Consider the following 18727-nt stretch of genomic DNA (forward strand, 5'->3'; position numbering starts at 1 on the left):
CCAGTACCTTTTCTCCACAATGACAGTACTCTTAACATAATGTTATCTCCCCTTTTGCCAACTCATTACAAACCTTCAATTCTTGCAAGAACCTCCCTCTTTTCTAGCTGAACTATTAATTTTCCATGGAGTAGTGAATCTTTCAGTTCAATGCAACAAGTTCAAGACTTTAAGCTGCTAAAGAAAAATGCAAATATAAATAGTAATTAAAATAAGGACAAAACCTTGTATATTCTGTATAAATATTTTATTATGTATAAAAGACAACTTACATGGATAGGCGCTCTATTAGAACAAAATACTGGCTGTTTTTATTAAAATATTCAAATGCTACAAAAAGCATTTTAGAATGTCTCTTCCATCTTCTGCACTGACATTTTCCTTAGGCACTCATACCAAGCAGCAAAAGTACTGCAACATAGCAGTGGCTGGTGTTTATAAAGATGCTATGACAAAGCAAAAGGAAGGCACTATATGGCATCCAAATTTGGATTCAAGGCAGGAGCTCCTTGTCTCCAAGTCAACAAAACCAGGCAGAGCTATGGAGTCAAATACTCAGTCCATAGACTTTTAAACAGATTTTGCAAAACAGCTCCTTTGGGATGTCAGCTGGCTCTGGCAAATACAAATTTCTTCATTTGATTTAAGATGGAGACAATTGAAAATAACAATGGGAAAGGGGAAAAAAAAGAAAGATGGAATAATTGGGAGCCTTGGAAAAATCAGAAGGCAGGCTTGTTCAAGGAAAATACTCCCAACAGAATACCTGGTTTTCTTACAGTACACATATATGCTCAACACAAGAATAATATTTTAAAGTCCTTATGTAGGCATTTAATCCTCTAGTAGATCAGATCAATTTTGTTTAGTGTTATTATTTTGTATAGGAGATCTATACAAAGGAGATTTTGGTTCTCTTTTGTCTAAACCTTGAAAAGGCACCACAAAAAGAAATCAAAATACTTTAACAGTGCAACTGTAGTAGCTAGGTGGCAATGTGAAATTTCATGTACACCATTAAAACTACAGAGTTTTGAAATTTCTAACCTGTCTTTGACTTCCAAAGGCTAGACAACCAAAGAAAAATTTTGTCATTTTAAAAAACAAGTTACAAAACTTGTGCTAAGTTTATTTAGCTGAAATATTTATAATTGTATGTAAACTACCTCCCAAAAAACAGTCAGAGCCTGACATGTAAACAGTTAACTATATATAATTACATTTGTATCATAGTAGGATATGCAGGTTTGAACATTGTCCAAGGCATAATGTGGACAGAGGGTACAAGGTTTCTCTCAAAAATGGGAATGTAAGGTTAGTGCAGTGATACTAAAGTTATCCAAAGTATCGTGCAAGGGAGAGTTTTCTGTTGGCTCTCATAGGAAAAATAATCATAATAAAAAAAACCAAACAAACAAAACGACCCCCAAAAGACCAAACCCAAACTTCCAGGTGTCCACTCTCTTAAGCACCAGACAGTAAACAAACTTCTCTGAATACTTCAGTAGTCACATTTCCATCCGACAGAATTCTGTATTTGCACATGGGTTCAGCAAGTTAAAATGGGAAGATTCCAGTTCTTACTGTTGAAGAACAGTAAAATTTACTGTTTCTAGTTCTTACTGTTGAAGAATAGAATAAAGTCAAAAGTAGTATTTTAATTAAATGATAAAAATGTAACAACTACTCTCTTTTAATATTTACATTTGGGTTTGGCATATTAGCTAGAACAATGAAAGTGGCTTGTGCTTTGGTGATGAGAACAATGCCTGGCTTCCAACTCTCCAATGTGACATTTAAACTTTCATTTTTAAGACTCCTATTTTTTTAAAACTATATAAAAACATTTTATGGGGGTTACGTTTAGATAAATTTGTATATGTTCTGTATTTCAAGTCTAAACAACTTGACATAAGTTGTATTTTTTCTATCCTTACTTTTCATATTACTGGAATTTTTTTTTAATACATGCAGAGTAAATGTTTTTACATATTAAAAAATGATCTCAAAATTTAATTGTTACGTGGAAACTTTTAAAAAACACTGGAGGACAAGAAACAGGAAAATATAAACTTATACATGCAGCTAATTTCCACATATTACATAATAATCCCCTTGCTCTCAAATGCACTCATTGAGTAGCAGCGTGACAAAACCACTGAATGATACTGACATGTCTGAATTTACTTCTGGTTGGCTTTTTTCAATGCATGTGCTGTTATTACAAGGAATTCTCCCAGATAAAAGGAGATTCCCAGTGCAAGAAGGAATGTTTTTGGTATTTATTTTCATATGTGTAATTAACTTTTACAGGAGAGGTAATTGCTCTTATGTACTGCTAGAACTAAGGCAGAACATAATACTTCATGATACTGTCAAATACCTACAAACTGGAGAAAAAGCATGTTTTAAACTTCCACAAAATCCAAACCTGTTTCCATGAAAATTGTAGAAGTATTTCCAAAATGTTTGAGTTTCACTTCCTGTCAGAAAATCTGACATTGATGGAGTTTCCAGGAGTCAAAAGTCCATGAGTTTTGGCATGAACTGGTTCCGTTTTGGGAGAAATTTTGATTTCAAAATTCTGAAGTAGCTGTGAACATAAACAGAACAAGTATTAGAAAAACTGCAAAATTACCAATGAAGAGTAGCCTTTAAGACAAGAGAACATAACAGACTGTCACAAGCAAAATTTGTGTTGTGTTGCCAGTTTGGCAGACTTTAAGCACTATGATTCTCATCCAGGAAAAAAAAAAGAAGGTGTTAAAAGGTAAAGATTATCATTCAAAATCTTCCTCCTCTGATTGAGGGAGGACTGAGCAAGTCCTTTGCAAGTCTGAAGAAGTCCCACAGAACCAGATTAAACAGTCTGAACTATCAAAAAACTAACGTCTCTCCCAAATTTGTGAGGTTCCCCTCTATGTGTTTTTGATTTCACTTCCTTTAATATCAATCAATATGTGAAATTATTAAGAAAGCTGTAGGAATCCTAATCCCATCAGACTCATTTTTCTGAATGAAGAATACCTCAGCTATCTACTTTTACACTTTCAAGAGGGAAATACTGCAACATCCTCAACTTTTCCTCATAATAAATCTCAAACACTTTTTTCTATAAATTAAATAATTTTCTTTAATCCTTCTCCTCGTATGACTGATAACCAATGCATTATTTTCCTATACATAACTACATTTTTCAGTGTCAGATGGTTGACGAAGTTTTATTTAATTTTTCTCTTTTTAAAATCCCTGCTTATTATCTTTGTCTTCCAAATTTCCTTGAATTTGGCCATATTGTCCTTAAAATGCAGTGCATGGAGATGGCTGTTTGTTATTGCTAAATGAGGATTCATCAGTGTTTGGCAAGACTGAGTAATTTAGCTCCTCTTTCTGACATACAAAATGCTTGCTAATTCTGCTAATATTATCTAGACTCTCATTGCCTTGTCAGAATTGAATGACTCCTTACTGTATCACTCCAGTCTGTTCCTATGGTACTAATATTACTCAGACAATTGTTCATAAATTTGTATTTATGCATTTATTTCTTCTCAAAGGCACCAACTTGCAACTGTCATTAATTAATAACTTTGTATTGCTTCTAGAATATTTCTCATTTTTCTTCAAAATTCTATATTCACATCCCCTGATTTTAAATTAATTCACATCAGCTTTGTATCCCATGCAAACTGTAAAAGTATTCTCTAATCCGTCACTTACACTGTTAATAAAAATAACAGCCTAAATCAAATGCAGGACAGACTTTTACTGAATTTTAATTAAATGCTTTCCCAGTTCAACAACAATTATTCTATAGCTACTGCCTCCAGCTATTTCCTTTTTCCAACCAGCTGTGCATGCGTTTTGTGGGCACTTCCATCTGGAACAAATTTTATTAATTTAATTGAGAGCAAAAACATACAGGACATGTGAAAATACTTCCTGAAGTCAGAGTACATGACTTACTTTATACCCCACATGAGGTAAGTGATCATGTCAAAGAAAGAAATTAGATTGGTCTGAAACAATTTCTCTTTGAAGAGCTCCATATGTTTCTAATTTTAACTCATTTAAGTATCATCTCTGTGTTTGTAAATAGGTTGTGTGCTGTTTTGCTCTAGTTTCTTTCCAGAAAACAAAGGAGGTTCTCCATTGCTTCCTTGAGCCCCCTTTTAAAAAAGACGGAAGTGTGTTTGTTTTACCAAGCCCCCTGGGAGCTCTCTCACTCTCAGGTCCAAAAGACAGGCACTAATTGTTCAGAGATTGCTCTCAAAGTTTACTGAAGGAAATTCAAAGACAAATTCAATCAAGATTTCCTTTGAATACATAAAATTGATCTAAATATTTTTACAGTTAAGTAACTATAAACAGTTACCAAATCTTCACTATTTGATTGCACAATATGTACTCATTATTTGAGCTGTAGGCTGTCTTGTAAATGGCAAAAAATGTAGCAGCTGTTGGAAACGTTTTCTTTATTATATGAACCAATCAAAAACAATATATCTCAATATGTACTATTTATATAACTATAAATTATGTATATCTAAAATGAGAATGAGTTAGAAGAAAGAATCAGAAGAGACAGAAAAGCCCAGAACATAGAAAAATTCTACTGTTTGTCATCACACTGTGATCAGTACAAGGATAGAAAATCTATTTTCCATCTTTGTAAGTGCTGAATTCTTCTAAATTAAACACAGAAATTGAGCAGGTAACCATTTTAATATACATTAAGAAAGAGTTCTGATTTGCTTACAAAAGCCTTCTGTACCAAATCTATATATTTCCTTAACGAACTTAACTTTCATTTTACATCCTGTAAACCATACCATCTGCAATGTAGTTTAGGTACTATGCTACATTTCAAGCATGATTATTTCCAATTTTTTAAGTCTTTGCAGCTTGAGTACATTAGACAACACTCCAAAACAAAGATTTTGAGCACTGTAGGATACCCAGAAATGGCATACATTAAAAAAAAAAAAATACCAATTCACTTTCTTCTTGTATTGCTGTGACATAGCTCTAACCTGAATCAGTGCAAGATGGATTTCCAGCTCTGCAATTCTTTTTCCTATACAACTTCTAATGCCATAACCAAAGGGGATGGAGCCAAAGTTGTCTACTCTGTCCAAGTTATCTTTCCTCAGCCAGCGCTCAGGTCGGAACTCATTTGCCACTGAGAAATTTTCTTCACTGTACGAAGTAGCATAATGACAAAGTGCCAGCTGGGTCTGAGGAAACAAATAATATTTATATTTAGCTAGCTCCAACACACATGACAAAATTTAAAAGTATTTACAATTACTGAAATTTCTGCAATAAGAGGTGATAAAAATTAAGCAACTCTGAGTAATTCTGAAGATGATACCTCAAAAATCAAATCCCTTACTCAGTTGGTCAAAGGAAATAATCTTCAAATTGTTTTCAATATTGCTGGATATATTAGAGAACATGCAGTGGGAAGGAGATGGGAACAAGTCACAAGAATTGGGAATTGTTTAATGAAGTTGCTTTGAGAAAAAGGATGAAACTTTCCACAAAGGGAATTAACAGACAAAGAATTGGAAAACTGCAAGAATAATGAAATCCATGCTTTTTTAATTGAATTGTATCATTACACAGATATGTTATTATTAGACTTCACCACCAAGAATATTAAGAAGAAGTCAGGATGATAAATTTCATTTGCAGGTGAGGACCCAAATAAAAAATATCAAAACAACAGCAACAAATCAATCATAAAATCTATTTGTGGCATATAAATGGGTATTACTGAAATACTTTCCTCTTAATGTTCTAGCATGGTGAAAACCTTTAAAATCAATGAAGTGTATATACGTTGGAGCAGATAATATTTCATTTGCAAAAATTAAACTGTTCTCTGCAGAGAACTGCAACAGAACCTACCCCTTTAGGTATCAAGTATCCTCCAATGATCAAGTCTTTTTGGGTCACTCTTCCATTTCCTGGCAATACTGGATATAACCTAGTGAGAAATATTTATCTGAAGTTCAAAAGTAATGACTAACACCCTTTTTAAAATGTTAAGATTCCAATTTGCAGTCCCAAATATGCAGGATGAATGCCATATTCTTTCACACCAAAAATATTTTTAAGGAATACAGAACACCTTGGAGCTTCAAAGACCTTGAATCATCTGTGAGAATATGACCATCATCTGAGAAAAGTTATTTATTAGTAACTGAATGTTCAGCTATTTGGTCTATGCATTTATTTGCTTTATACATGTACAAGCATGAAGGTAAATGGTCAAGCTGGAGACATTTTTGCACTACTGCTAAAGCTGAAAAAGCCTTATTGATGCCTTCTCTAAAATCCTCTTACTTCCCTCACCTCATGATGAATATTTAGTATAAACACATTTTTAAAAAAAGGATGTCACATGACTTTAATTTAAATCAAAAAGCTTAACATTGTTGATGTGGGACTGCAAAGTCCCAGTGTGCAGGAGGAGGTTGTTTTATTTTATCATACAGACTAAAGGGAAAAATCAAGCTTTCTATTCCCTACATTAACAGACATGTCCTACGTTTGTGATACCACCTCTACCATACTGAGAAACATTAAACATTATATAATCTATCTTATTCATTGCTTGAGCATCCTTGGACACAATACTGCTGAAATAAATAAAAGTAGAAGCAGCAAATTGCACTAGCAACAATAAACTACAAATGCTAAAATGGACTCAAAATTCATAAGAATAACATGGAATTAAATCTTTTACTTGTCTGCTACTTACCTCAAGGTTTCTTTCAGGACAGCCCTAATCAAAGGCAATTTTGGGACATCGTGAGCAACTGGAACTTGATCTTTTCTCAGTTTATTGACTATTTCCTCATAAACACGTTGCTGCACCTCTGGGTGCTTTGCCAACAAGTATATGGCCCAGGACAAAGTGAAAGAAGTCTAAGGAAGAAATCACAATCATCAAGCCCAACAAGTTTACATTAATAATAATTTCAAGCCAAGAAAAACAATCAGATTTCAACTATGTGTTTTATATGTTTTAAGTTATGAAACAGACTGGCAATGATTCCCATCTGGATTCAATGGGAGGTTGCCAGACTTTGCCATCCCCTCCTTCATCCCTTTTCCATCTAAAAGTCCACCACATATCAAAACAATCCCTGCTGATATTTTCCCAGTGAAATATAAAAAGCAACAGTCAAACCAAATGCAAACCCAACTATGTGAGCAATATTGAAACATAAACACTCCAAACAGCAACGGATTAAGTTAGCTCTTAGTTTTCAATATGCATTTCACCTTTCCTTCCAACAAAAACACTTCACAGGAAACAAGATAAGAAAATTCTTCTCAGAACATTTCCAACCCCTTTTAAGCATATGGGGATCCCCCCATAGCATCCACACGACAGAATTTATATCATCACTGCTAAGATTATACTTTATCCTTTTGGTAAGCAATGCTCCACCACTATCATTTAAAAATATTTTGTGTGAAGAAGAAACAGAACACAAGGCAGGACACAGTTCAACTTTGAGCACAAGAGGATTTAAAGAAACCCATCATCTAATCTTTTTTCATCACAACTGGATAAAAAATCAGTTTGTGGAAATGTCTTATTTTGGTCTTAACTTTAAGATCAATTTAGAATGCAAATTCATTATGATGGTGACCTTTTATGTCTTGTCTTCAAACAGGGGTATAATGCTTGAAGTACCATTCTCATAAGCTTTTCTTGATTTTCTTGCAATATGGAATGGCTGTGCCTTCTACAATGCAACCCAGTTCTATTCCACTCAGAGGAGCTGGCAATTGTGCAGAACTTCTCTGATTAAACAGTGTTCCTTCCCAGGTTCCCAGTTCCTTCATAACTTCTTAAAAATTAGGACTGTTTCAGGAACAGACAAAATGCTTTGTAGCCAACAACTGCTCCACAATTCTGTTGAAAGCTTTTATAATCCTCAAAATCTCTTTCAGTTTCTATGATAAAATGAGATCTGAATTGACAACAGAAGAAAAAAAAAGATTTATTCCAGTTTTGTTTTGCACTTGAAAATTAGGAAGTCAGAAGTATAGTCCTCTCAGAACAAGACTGTTGCCAGCTGAGAAAGCTGAGTCAAATGGAAAGGGAAATTCTTGTTGGCATGAACATTGTCCTTTTATTTTAATGAAAAATGTCACACACTAAAAATGGAAAATTAATGGTCTGAAAGATTAGAAAATGAATGGGATTAAGAACTGTGTTTCACTTAAGAACCAACATCAAAAAGCTCTGCAAATTCATAAGCCCTTGGGACATTTAACCAATGGAGTAATATTCAGCGCATAAAGAAGTTTTACATATGCTCCTTATTTTGGAATTCAAAAGTGATTACTGCTGGGGTTTTTTGGTTTTCTTTAGAAACCTTACAAACTTTCTTAAGCCAAAAAAAATCTGAATTCAATTATCCAGAAAGTTCTTTTTTTACTATAAGACTATTCAAGTCCTACATAGCACTTCTTTATCAAATTAATGTAATTTCTTTAAAAAAATTGTTCAGTAACAATCATTTATAGTAGAAGTGTTCACTGATATTCTAAATAACTCTGTATACATTTTACATACAATAACTCATGTTTCTTTTTTCTTATTCTTCCCATGGTCACGCTGCAGTCGGTACTGAGCTACACTGAATTCATATGCTAGGAATGAGAGGTGAAGATATACACATGACATTAATGTTTCTTCAAATGTATGGCAAATCAGAAGAATAAAGGATGAGAGGCACTTGAAACACGTTCCTACATGTTAACATATTGGATACACCAGCCCCACTAACCCTGAGCCTTTACCACAGCTCTCTGCCTCAGCCTGACTCGATGTTGCCAGCACAAGCAGGGGCAGAGTGAACTTGTGCCTTGTCCACATCATTGCTGGCCTAACATCCCCCCACCAATGGGTTCCAGCAGAAAGAAGGCATGTGATCCATAATGTGTGTCCCAGTTGATTTAATTAGCCATATATGAAAATCCTTTACCAAACTCTACATATGAGTTTATTGATCAATTTTTTTCGCACTTTCAGCTAACCTTTCTATTGTGCTCTACCTAAAGTAGCACAAACACCAACCTGATAAGCAAACTAGTAAAAGAAAATGTATGAAATACAAGCTGAATGTAAAGACAATTGCTATTTTATCTGTTTAATAAAGCATGGAACAGACTCCCAAGTGATGGGTTCCTGTAAACCACAGCTAGATCAGAACAGTGGTTTCATTCCAGGGGAGAGATTACACACTACAGGAAGTATTTTGTATCACTTTAAAGGCCTCGTGGCTTAAATGTGTTAAAATTACATCCTTAGGAGCAATGTAACCCCCCTGAAGAGAGCTGCCAGTGATCCTGGTGTACAAAAACAACTATGCACAAGAAAAATGGTAATGAGCTTACTGTGTCCACTCCTGCCAGAAGCATCTCAGTCATGTTGGCATAGATCTCTTCCAAAGTAAGTTCCTTACTCACTAGGAGGTGTGTAAGTAGCCCACCATTCACTACTTCTCCTTGGTCCAGCTGAGACTGAATAGCCTTCAATTTGTTGTCAACATGGATTTGACCTTTGGGATTTAAAAAAATTGTTAAGCCTCCATTTTTATTTTTGTGCTGCTTCCATTCAGTAATCACATTTCTCCCGCTACACTGCACATCCAGGGAAAAAAAAAATCTTTTTTCTTAAGGAAAAATCCTAGAGTGATGGTGGAGGTCCTTGGGTACTCATGGCAAGGAAAGGTTGAGCTGACAGGAACCTTGGTAGCTCAAAGCATGAGAATACTGAGCCCAAAGAAAGGACACAAGAGACTTCAGTTCCTTCTTTGAGGGAAGCTCGAGGCCAAGTTTTTACACCCACCTAGCTTGTCTCCTGGTGACTCTGCAAGAAGAGGTGAACTCTGCAGAGCATGCTGCAGCTCAGCACAGAGGCTGCTGCAAGATGCTAGCAGCAACCAGAAGGTCAAAGCCACAGAACTTAATTACTTTGAAGAGAAAGATGAGGACCATCAAGTGATAACAAAAATACAAGAACTTCAGTGAATGACACACTGAGCAATTTCACCTACAGCTCCATGTACACTCTTGTGACTGCAAACAGCATCTTTGGTCAAGCAAGGGATTTAAGAAGAGAAAAACTCCTACAAAAGTTAATGGCTCACAGAATGAGCTTACAAAAAATGAAAATCATGCAGCTTTCTAACGTTTGAGAGAGAAAAAGGGTTCAAGTTTTTTTAATACTCAAGAACATTAAAAAAAATAAAATTGCAAGGACAACTCCTTCTTCCTACTTACATGAAAACTGATTCATAAAGTAGCCTGGAATATTTTATTTACCAAAAAAACCCCATATTGTAGTACATCAGTGTACTTCAATGTCAACTTATACACTTGTATTTATATAAATAAACTTTACAAAGTGTTTAATTAATTGCCAGAGTCTAGTTTATTAACTTTCTAGTCAGTTTTAGTGGTGATTATGTCAGGGTGCTAAATTAAAATTTTGCTGAAGTCAACAAAAGTACCCTCATTAAAATTGAAGTGCTTAAGATAAAACCTTGGCAAAGCACTAGGACCTGGAGTGACAAGTGAGTGCTGAAACAGATGAAGATAAATAAGAAAGAGCAGTATAAAATAGGGGAGTTTTGAAAGGTACTGGTAAAGTTTGCTTTCAGTTGAATATTTTCTAAAACAGTTCCCCTGGCCAGTCTGCATTTAATATGAAACTTACTTCTGCCACAATGTCTTCTTATAATTTTAGAAGAGAAATGCAGCTTGTCCCGTTCAAACACATACAGAACCTGCAGAAATACAGCTGAACTTTTCTACTACTAAATCTTACTAAATTTGAAGAGTCCATCCCAGGATCTGCAGAACTCTCTCCAGGGTTTTGGAATAAGTGGACGAAGCCATTTGGGAATAGCACCTGCATACATAGTGGTCTTAAACATGCTAAACATCAATTCCAGAGCCTCAATATATTCAACAGTCTGCTGTGGGATGTTGTTTTCCAGGCAGCCCAGCCGGCATTCGTATAGAATAGTGGCCACACCTGCACATAAAAAAATGAAAGAATTGTCTATACACATGCATGAATATATATTACTAATTTAAGGAATTAACTAGCATTAAATGGAACTACTTTACAATAAATTTATTAATATTATTATTATTATCATTACTATTTCAGTTGGGGAACAGATAAAACAGAAATTCAAACCACAGTAAAAGAGCCCAGCTAAACATTGCAGCAAGAGAGTAGTTGCTATGTCAATAATGCTCAGCATGAGAAGACAGCCAGGAATTCCACCAGAAGTAGAGCAGCCTCCAGCCTGTTTGCACTGCACTGTGAATCCCGAGCCTGCCCTGCTGGCCTCTGAACACTCAGGGACACACGAGTCCAAAGACATTTCTGATAACTGCTGACAACGGAGAAGTTTCTACCACTGGCTGTGTCTGTCATCAGCTGGTAGCAAATGAACACTGAGTCTGTGTAAACGGATAAAAAGCTTGCACTCCAGACAGTGCTTTTACTGCACACACCATTCTCCACCCAGCCCTAAAAAAAAGCAGTGTGACACTCTTGCAAGTGACAATATTGACTGTCTCTTGTTCTGACTTGCTGTAATTTTCATAGATCTTTTTCTGCAGTTCTGCAGGCACTTCCACTAGACATTATCTTTACTAACAAAAATAATTTTAAAGTTCGATTATTTTCAACTCACTCCTCCTTTCCTAATTTTGCTCCATGGGAAGATATTTGTCTGCACCTTTGCTTTCTTTGTGCCTCTTTCAGAAATTGCTAGTTCTTATACATTCTCTCACTGCTCACATGGTCCCTTCAACGAAATCTTATGTATTGGTTCTCTGAACAGTTACAGTGTAAGTTAAATAAACAGCAAGTCATATAGAAAATAAGTATGTGCCAGGCACAAGTTATAAATGAAAAACTAAAAAAATGTGAAGAATTTAAACCAACCCATCAGTTACAGTGAATCTGTAAGCTCACAGTTTGAAATTCCATAAACTGGTAGTTAAATGCCATTTTTAGACACTATTAATGTGAAACAGACCAAGCAGGCAGCCAGTAATTTGACACAAAGTGAGCAATCTGGATATTCTTCAAATCCCAAATTACTCAGTTGCCTGTCAGCAAAGAGTACCAATGTTTTTAAAAGGCATTACATATAACAAGATGGGGTTGTATGCAGTCAGTTAAAGAAATACATAAAATATGTATCACTGTGAGATTTCTATAAGAACACAGGAAATGCCATACAGGCTCAGGCCAAGGTTTCATTCAGCATTCCCTCATTAATAGTAGCCAGTGGCAGATGATCTTAAGGCAAGCATAACAATCCCAGAGTTGGCATCTCTAGGCAGGGAAAAGCAGTAATTTTTCCCACATTAAGCTATGAATTGAATTTAGATACATCACATGGGAATTCCTCATTGGAATTTGGCTGGTATATTATGAAATTAACATGTCTTAGAAGTTACCTGTTAGAAAGTCAGCACCCTTATTCTTGAGAAACTAATACAGAGTCCTGAGACTGTTCAAGACCTTGATTGAACATTTTACCTATACACCAGCATTTCCATAGCAATTGCTCCTTAATAGAAGGACTCTACAAAGGAATTCTACTGATACCCACTGCAGTGACTAGGAAGACACACAAATGCAGAATGTCAAAATTCCTTTTTCAGATTAATCAGCATAGTCATTTGACAGAAATTCCTAACCACAACCACACTGCTTTACATCCATTTTCTTTACAGATCCAGCCTGGGCTTACCTTCCATTGAATACTTGAAGAAAAGGTTGTTAACATTGGTCACCGTTTCCCCATCCTCCTCTTGACTTCTGAGGGTGTGGATTCTTTTAATTAAGTCTGTGATAACTTCATTGACTCCTTCAGAGTAAACAGCCACATCTTTGGGTTTCAGAATTTTTTGCCTCAGTACACTTCTCATTTTTAGCCACTGCTCCCCCTCCCTAGAAGAAATTATTAATAATGTCAATACATGGTTTTCTTTAACAATCATCAGCTGGGTAAGAGCTCTGCAACCAAGCTGTTTGCAATTTTTAATGTCAAATGAAAGCAAATGGTAAAATGAATATTATGATAATGTATATTTAGTATTGTGCCCCTACAATTTTATTCTGCTCCTACAATTTTATTCTGTATTATTGCATGTCCTCATTAAATTTCAGTGATGCAACCTGTATCTTAAGGTGTAAGTCAATCTCTGGGTTAAGTGACAGAACTTGCCCACTCAGTGATCTGAATTTGATGAGTGTCCCTATGTTAGTCTGTTAGTAGTAGCTAATGCAAGAAATTAGTAAAATATGCTATTAAAATTACTTTAAATAAACATTTGAATGGGTGGTCTGCAAAACTGCTTTTACAGAGAACCAGTACTTAATTACCAAATAAAGGTCTCACATTCACATCTGACAATTCAACAACTTGAGCTGGTACCATAAATTCTGTTACTGATACATCACTTTCAGCTATCCCAGTTCTAAACCTACAAAGTAATAAGAGAGCAGGACTGCCTAGAGAGAAACAACTTACAGCTACACATTCTGCTTTAGCTGAGCTATGCATGGAAATCTTGATGCTGAAGACTAAAAATATGAAATGTAGTATCTACATGCTCTGTATGAGCAGAGTATTTGGGAACAGTGGTTCCAGAGATACCTTTCAATTCCTTATGAAAATGGGCAATTATCTTTTATGTGTTTATTTCAAATTTTTATATTCCCCATTACTTTTCTTTACCTGGAGCAATGCCATTGCAAGGGACAGAAACTTATCAGCCAGCAGAAGAATTTGATCTCTTTAACAGATATTTCCTGAGTCTCCTGATTTAAGATCTCTTTTCACTAAGTATCAAGGAACTGTTAGTTTGAGTCTCAACTGCAGCTTAAGAGTTGAGTCTGCAGTGCAATACATAAGACTTTTGCTACCATGAAAAACAGACTATCCATGACTCAGGAAATTAATTTCCCTCTAAATAAACATCCTATGTCAGTGGGGACTGTGAGTAGTTCCCAGTGGCTATTAACCACACCCACATGCGCTGCCAGGTTATGCAAGCTGTACAGACAGATAGCTCCCCTGGAACCAGCCAGATTCAAAAATATCTGTCTGGGGATGCACTACAGTGTGAATTGACCATTCTTTACATTTGTCTACTGAGGGGGCACTTCAGAGAACAATAAAGCTAAAACCAATCTGAGCCAACAATTCCACACAGCACACTGCCTGCTAGATAGAGCAGTCTAGAACTGATGCAATGAACCCACATTCATGCAGTGCAGTGCCAAAGCTAGTAAGCTCTATTCTGTAAAACTGCTTGCAGGTAAGTGACTCAGCTCAAACTCCAGTTGATACACACTCCCAAAGAATGTCTTCGTGCAAAGTAGCTCACTGCACACTCAACTACACGTCATTGCCATGCCTTTTAAACTTCACAGCAGGACAAATTCACAGCATTCACCACAAATACTTCTCCCCACTAGACACACAGATTTCCCCACAGAGAAAAAACCCTGATCTCCCAGATGACCTGTGCAGTCCTTCAGAAAATCACTAAACTTGCACAAGAAAACAGGGAAAGTGAAGGGCTGACAGCACTTACGCAGAAATGAGCCCCGTGGCTCTCCCCCGTAAATCTCTGTACTCCTGCCAGGATTCCATGTTGGCTCTTTGTGGTGCTCTGCCTTCTGCTCGGAGCACTTGAGCAACCATGTCTCGATCTGCAATGGACACAACAAACTGGGGACCAAAGTGAGACTTGAAGATCTTTCCATATTCCTGAGTGTGTTTTTGCTACAGCATCACCAACAAAGAGAAACAGAAGTCAAGTATTACTAAGGAAAACTATGACAAAAGGAAACGGACAATTTGTTATACACAGACTCTCTCACATCTAGAATTTGATCCCCAGCCTTCCAGTCAAGGAACAGTTTGAAATGTCAGGAGAAGCATGTAAGCATTACTGTGAAATATTCACAAGGAAAACAGAGAGGTCACACAGTTCAAGACCCTGACTGGAAAGACCCAAAGCTCTAAGGCACAGATTGTGAGTGAAACCAAACACTGAGAAGATGAAAGGACTTCAAAACACATCCCTTCAGATCAAACAGGTTAGAAAGAATGTCTGCAAAAATGAAAAACGTGGAAGCATATAGGGCTAAATTACCAGTATAATACAAAGGTATCTTTTGTGAATAACTACCTACTCTACCATTTAATTGCTTATAAAGAAGCTATGTATAAGTTTCTCACACCTAACCAAAAACAATGAGAGCACAACAACCTAGTGAAGAACTGCATTTTGGAACAGATTGGTCAGCAGTAAACTTGAGAGAGACATATGCTAGTTCTGCAAAAGAAAGGAAAAGGTGGGGTCTTATTCTTCAAGTGGGGTTTATTAAGTGGTTGATCCACAAATCATGTGATTCAGGCTGGAGGCAAATAAGAGGATTGGAAATTAATAAAGAGGACTGGAAAACATTAAGCTGTGTATATATATTAAAACAAACATATAAAACCAACCCAAACAGTTTTCCAGTAAGATTGCACTATCACTGTCCTGTGAAATCTTACTGATTATTTTCAAATAAATAATTTTACTGATTATTTCAAATAAATTTCATTCTGACATGGTCAGGAAGTGAAATTCTCAACTCTTACAAATTCACTTGGAGTTGAGGTACGTCCTCATTTCAGAGGGGGGAAAAACTCCCCCAAAACTGCAAAGCAGTTATTAAAAAGATATTATTAAGACTGTGAAAATCAATTTTAAAGCCTTTATTTCTGGTTAAAGTATTAAGACAAGTTAAACTGACCAAGGTTTAACTTTGACACATTACCTACATTCTAATCCAAAGACATCTGCACAGAGTTATGGTGATTATAAACCAAAGATTGTTGACACCAACTGCACTTGTGAAAATCTAGTATTGACCCAAGATTAATTTATGTGAAATATATTTTATTCAATCTTAGTTACAGAGATGAATTGTTTAATTGCCAACAATAAGTTAAAGACACATGAATCACTCTTCAGAATATGATACCAAGTGCACTTGAAAAAATGTAATTCTTTTTGTCTAGTTTCCAAATAAAACATGAGTTGTGCAATTGTGGTCTTTGCCTGTCACCTCTTAACTACTTTTGGAACACAATGGACAACTTCAGTCGAAGTTCTAAAGGTCTCCCACAACAATATTTTTACCATTTTCAAAAGTCAGCATCTAGATTCATATGAGACACATCCTGATGAGGGAAATGCTACAGCAGGAACTCAGTTGTCATTTCTGTGTGGTCTGCTCCTAACCAACACCACAGACAGAGCAATGGATGAACAAGCACTCCCAAAATCCAAAGCATCTCTTGCCTTAGAAGTGCTTTAGGGATACTGAACTTGGAGATAATAACTTTGAGAGTATGTGTCTTGAAAGAAAAGCATGAGTTGGGAAGGAGTGTGGCAAGAAAAAATCAGTGGAGTGAGGGGAATACAGGCCACCAGCCACAGAAAAACAGGTTCAACAAAGTTTGGTATTTAGGGAGCAGTTTATTTTTTCAGTGATGGTGAGGTTTACATGGGACAACAAAATTCAACAGAAAATAAATCAACTGACAAGCCATCCAATCAAATAAATTAAATACTAGTTTTAAACCAGAAATGGACAGGGACAAAGAGGACATCCCTTTGGATTTGGACATCCCTTTCTTTCAATAGACTGAACACCATTCTATCGACTTCATGTATAAAAAAAAATGCCCAGGATTTCTATTTCAATATTTTCTATCACAGCATGGGTTTTTCTTTCCGTTGTTCCAAACCTTGAAAATGTTCCTCTCTAGTGCCTCACATACCACTCTCACATCATTCTTTCACACACCATAAATTCAAACTGCCAGCATCCAAATCCCTCCCTCCTCACCTTTCTTTTCCTTATCCTTGCTTAGCACTGATGAAACAAAAGAGATCCAACCTCATCAAATTAAAAATACTTCCCCTTTGTCATAATTGATGTAGGCATTACTACTTTGGCCAGGACTAGCTGGAATCATGTTACTGAGAACAGAACCTCCTTTGTGAAAAGGCTCTTGGCTTCCCCACCCCTTCTGCATATAGCGCACAAATATTTGTGTGCACCAAAGGACATCATTTAAGTAGCTGTGCTGGTTACCAAAGGGTTTGGGATTAATTCATTCCTGATGTTCACTGTATTGTTAAATTTAACAGACTGTTAAATTTAATGCCTGCTTGCATTCTATGTGTAGGCAAACAGGGCATCCTGTGATTCTTGAGACTCTAGGCAGACTAAAAACTAGTACTATATTGCAACTTCTCCTTATCCTTCCTCACACTTTTCTTTCTAGGAATAGTATTCACTAAAGAAGAAAATACACATATCAGCTAGTGGTAGTGAAAAGGATATGCTATTTAGGATGTCTTATATTCTTTTTAATATTTTGAATGATTTTCACTGTTTTGACAGTGAAAGAACTTGAAACCAATGGTGGCATCTTTTTTAGTGTTATGAAACTATGATGAGTATCTCTCAAATTCTGTACACCACCACAGAGTTAGAGGAAAAAATAAACAGAATGAAACAAAGAGCTTTAGTTGTCTTCACCTTACATGTGCATGTCTCAGTTAGCAAGCAATCAAGCTGAGCAATTAATCATTAGCAATCTAGTTTGGGTGCCATGGAATACAGCATACATCCTACCATTTATTCTTAAAAATCGAAATGGTAAATATAAGAAAGCTGGACAAAACTAAGCAACTTGTGTGATGCTTTCTTTTTTCTGTCTCCTGCCTCTTCCTGGTGTTTTTAGGCCCTTTATAAATCTTGACTTTCAACTTTTGATTCTCATACCATTTAAAGTTCGGCTTTCTTTACTTTCCCTTTTCTATTTTTATTTTCCTTTCTCTCTCTTCTTTCTTCCTGAAATTTCAGTAATTTTCAGGCAGCAAACCTCTTGAGGTCTGTGAATTTCTGACTGTGAATTTCTAACTAGCGATTTGGGAAAGGTCACTAAGAAAAGCAAAATAATAAATGTCCTGTTTGAGGTATTCCCAACAAGATATGTACTGCCTGTGGAAAGCTCATGGATCCACAGCTGCAGAAGAGTGAAACACGCAGCTTTACTCCCTTATACACAAAGCACTTCCTTTAGAATCGCTTGGACTGCACGGGGAAAGGGCCCCAGGAGATGCACGGTGACTTTTCAGGAATGAAACCCACGTGTTTGGCCAAGCGACCAAAAGAATTAATCTCTGGATAGCGACAGCCTTACGGTAAGAGTGCTGCCCATGCCAGCATCCCACATGGGCGCTGCACAAAGATCCTCGTTCCTCAGCTCCCGCAGGGATAACGCGCCTCGCCCACCCTCACCAGGTGCGCCCCAAGGAGGGGACGCTCCGCGGCCCCACAGCAGCGGAGGTGCCCAGACCGGAGAAACCAAAAGAATTAATCTCTGGATAGCGACAGCCTTACGGTAAGAGTGCTGCCCATGCCAGCATCCCACATGGGCGCTGCACAAAGATCCTCGTTCCTCAGCTCCCGCAGGGATAACGCGCCTCGCCCACCCTCACCAGGTGCGCCCCAAGGAGGGGACGCTCCGCGGCCCCACAGCAGCGGAGGTGCCCAGACCGGAGAACGCTGCTCAAGCCCCAC

General features: G+C 36.7%; 1 protein-coding gene across 5 annotated transcripts in view; it reads right to left on the reverse strand.

The window, feature by feature from the left end:
* Positions 1-230: 230 nt before the first annotated feature.
* LOC102033475 (cytochrome P450 27C1) overlaps positions 231-18727 on the reverse strand; it is a 19544-nt gene continuing 1047 nt past the window's right edge. Inside the window, exons 2-10 of one of the 5 annotated variants that reach the window (XM_031056762.1) lie at positions 14668-14858; positions 12816-13015; positions 10862-11071; positions 9427-9590; positions 6770-6936; positions 5914-5992; positions 5034-5237; positions 2432-2593; positions 231-1583 (exon numbers count right to left, since the gene is read on the reverse strand). In XM_031056762.1, coding sequence (XP_030912622.1) covers positions 2477-2593; positions 5034-5237; positions 5914-5992; positions 6770-6936; positions 9427-9590; positions 10862-11071; positions 12816-13015; positions 14668-14858 — 1332 coding nt within the window. In that variant the 3' untranslated portion in view covers positions 231-1583; positions 2432-2476. Of the gene's footprint in view, positions 2594-5033; positions 5238-5913; positions 5993-6769; positions 6937-9426; positions 9591-10861; positions 11072-12815; positions 13016-14667; positions 14859-18727 lie in introns of all 5 variants that reach the window. The other 4 variants (XM_031056755.1, XM_005415777.3, XM_031056766.1 and 1 more) reach the window with 4 other exon arrangements.

This window comes from Geospiza fortis, unplaced genomic scaffold, assembly GCF_000277835.1.
Source record: "Geospiza fortis unplaced genomic scaffold, GeoFor_1.0 scaffold112, whole genome shotgun sequence".
Classification (NCBI taxonomy): Eukaryota; Metazoa; Chordata; class Aves; order Passeriformes; family Thraupidae; genus Geospiza; species Geospiza fortis.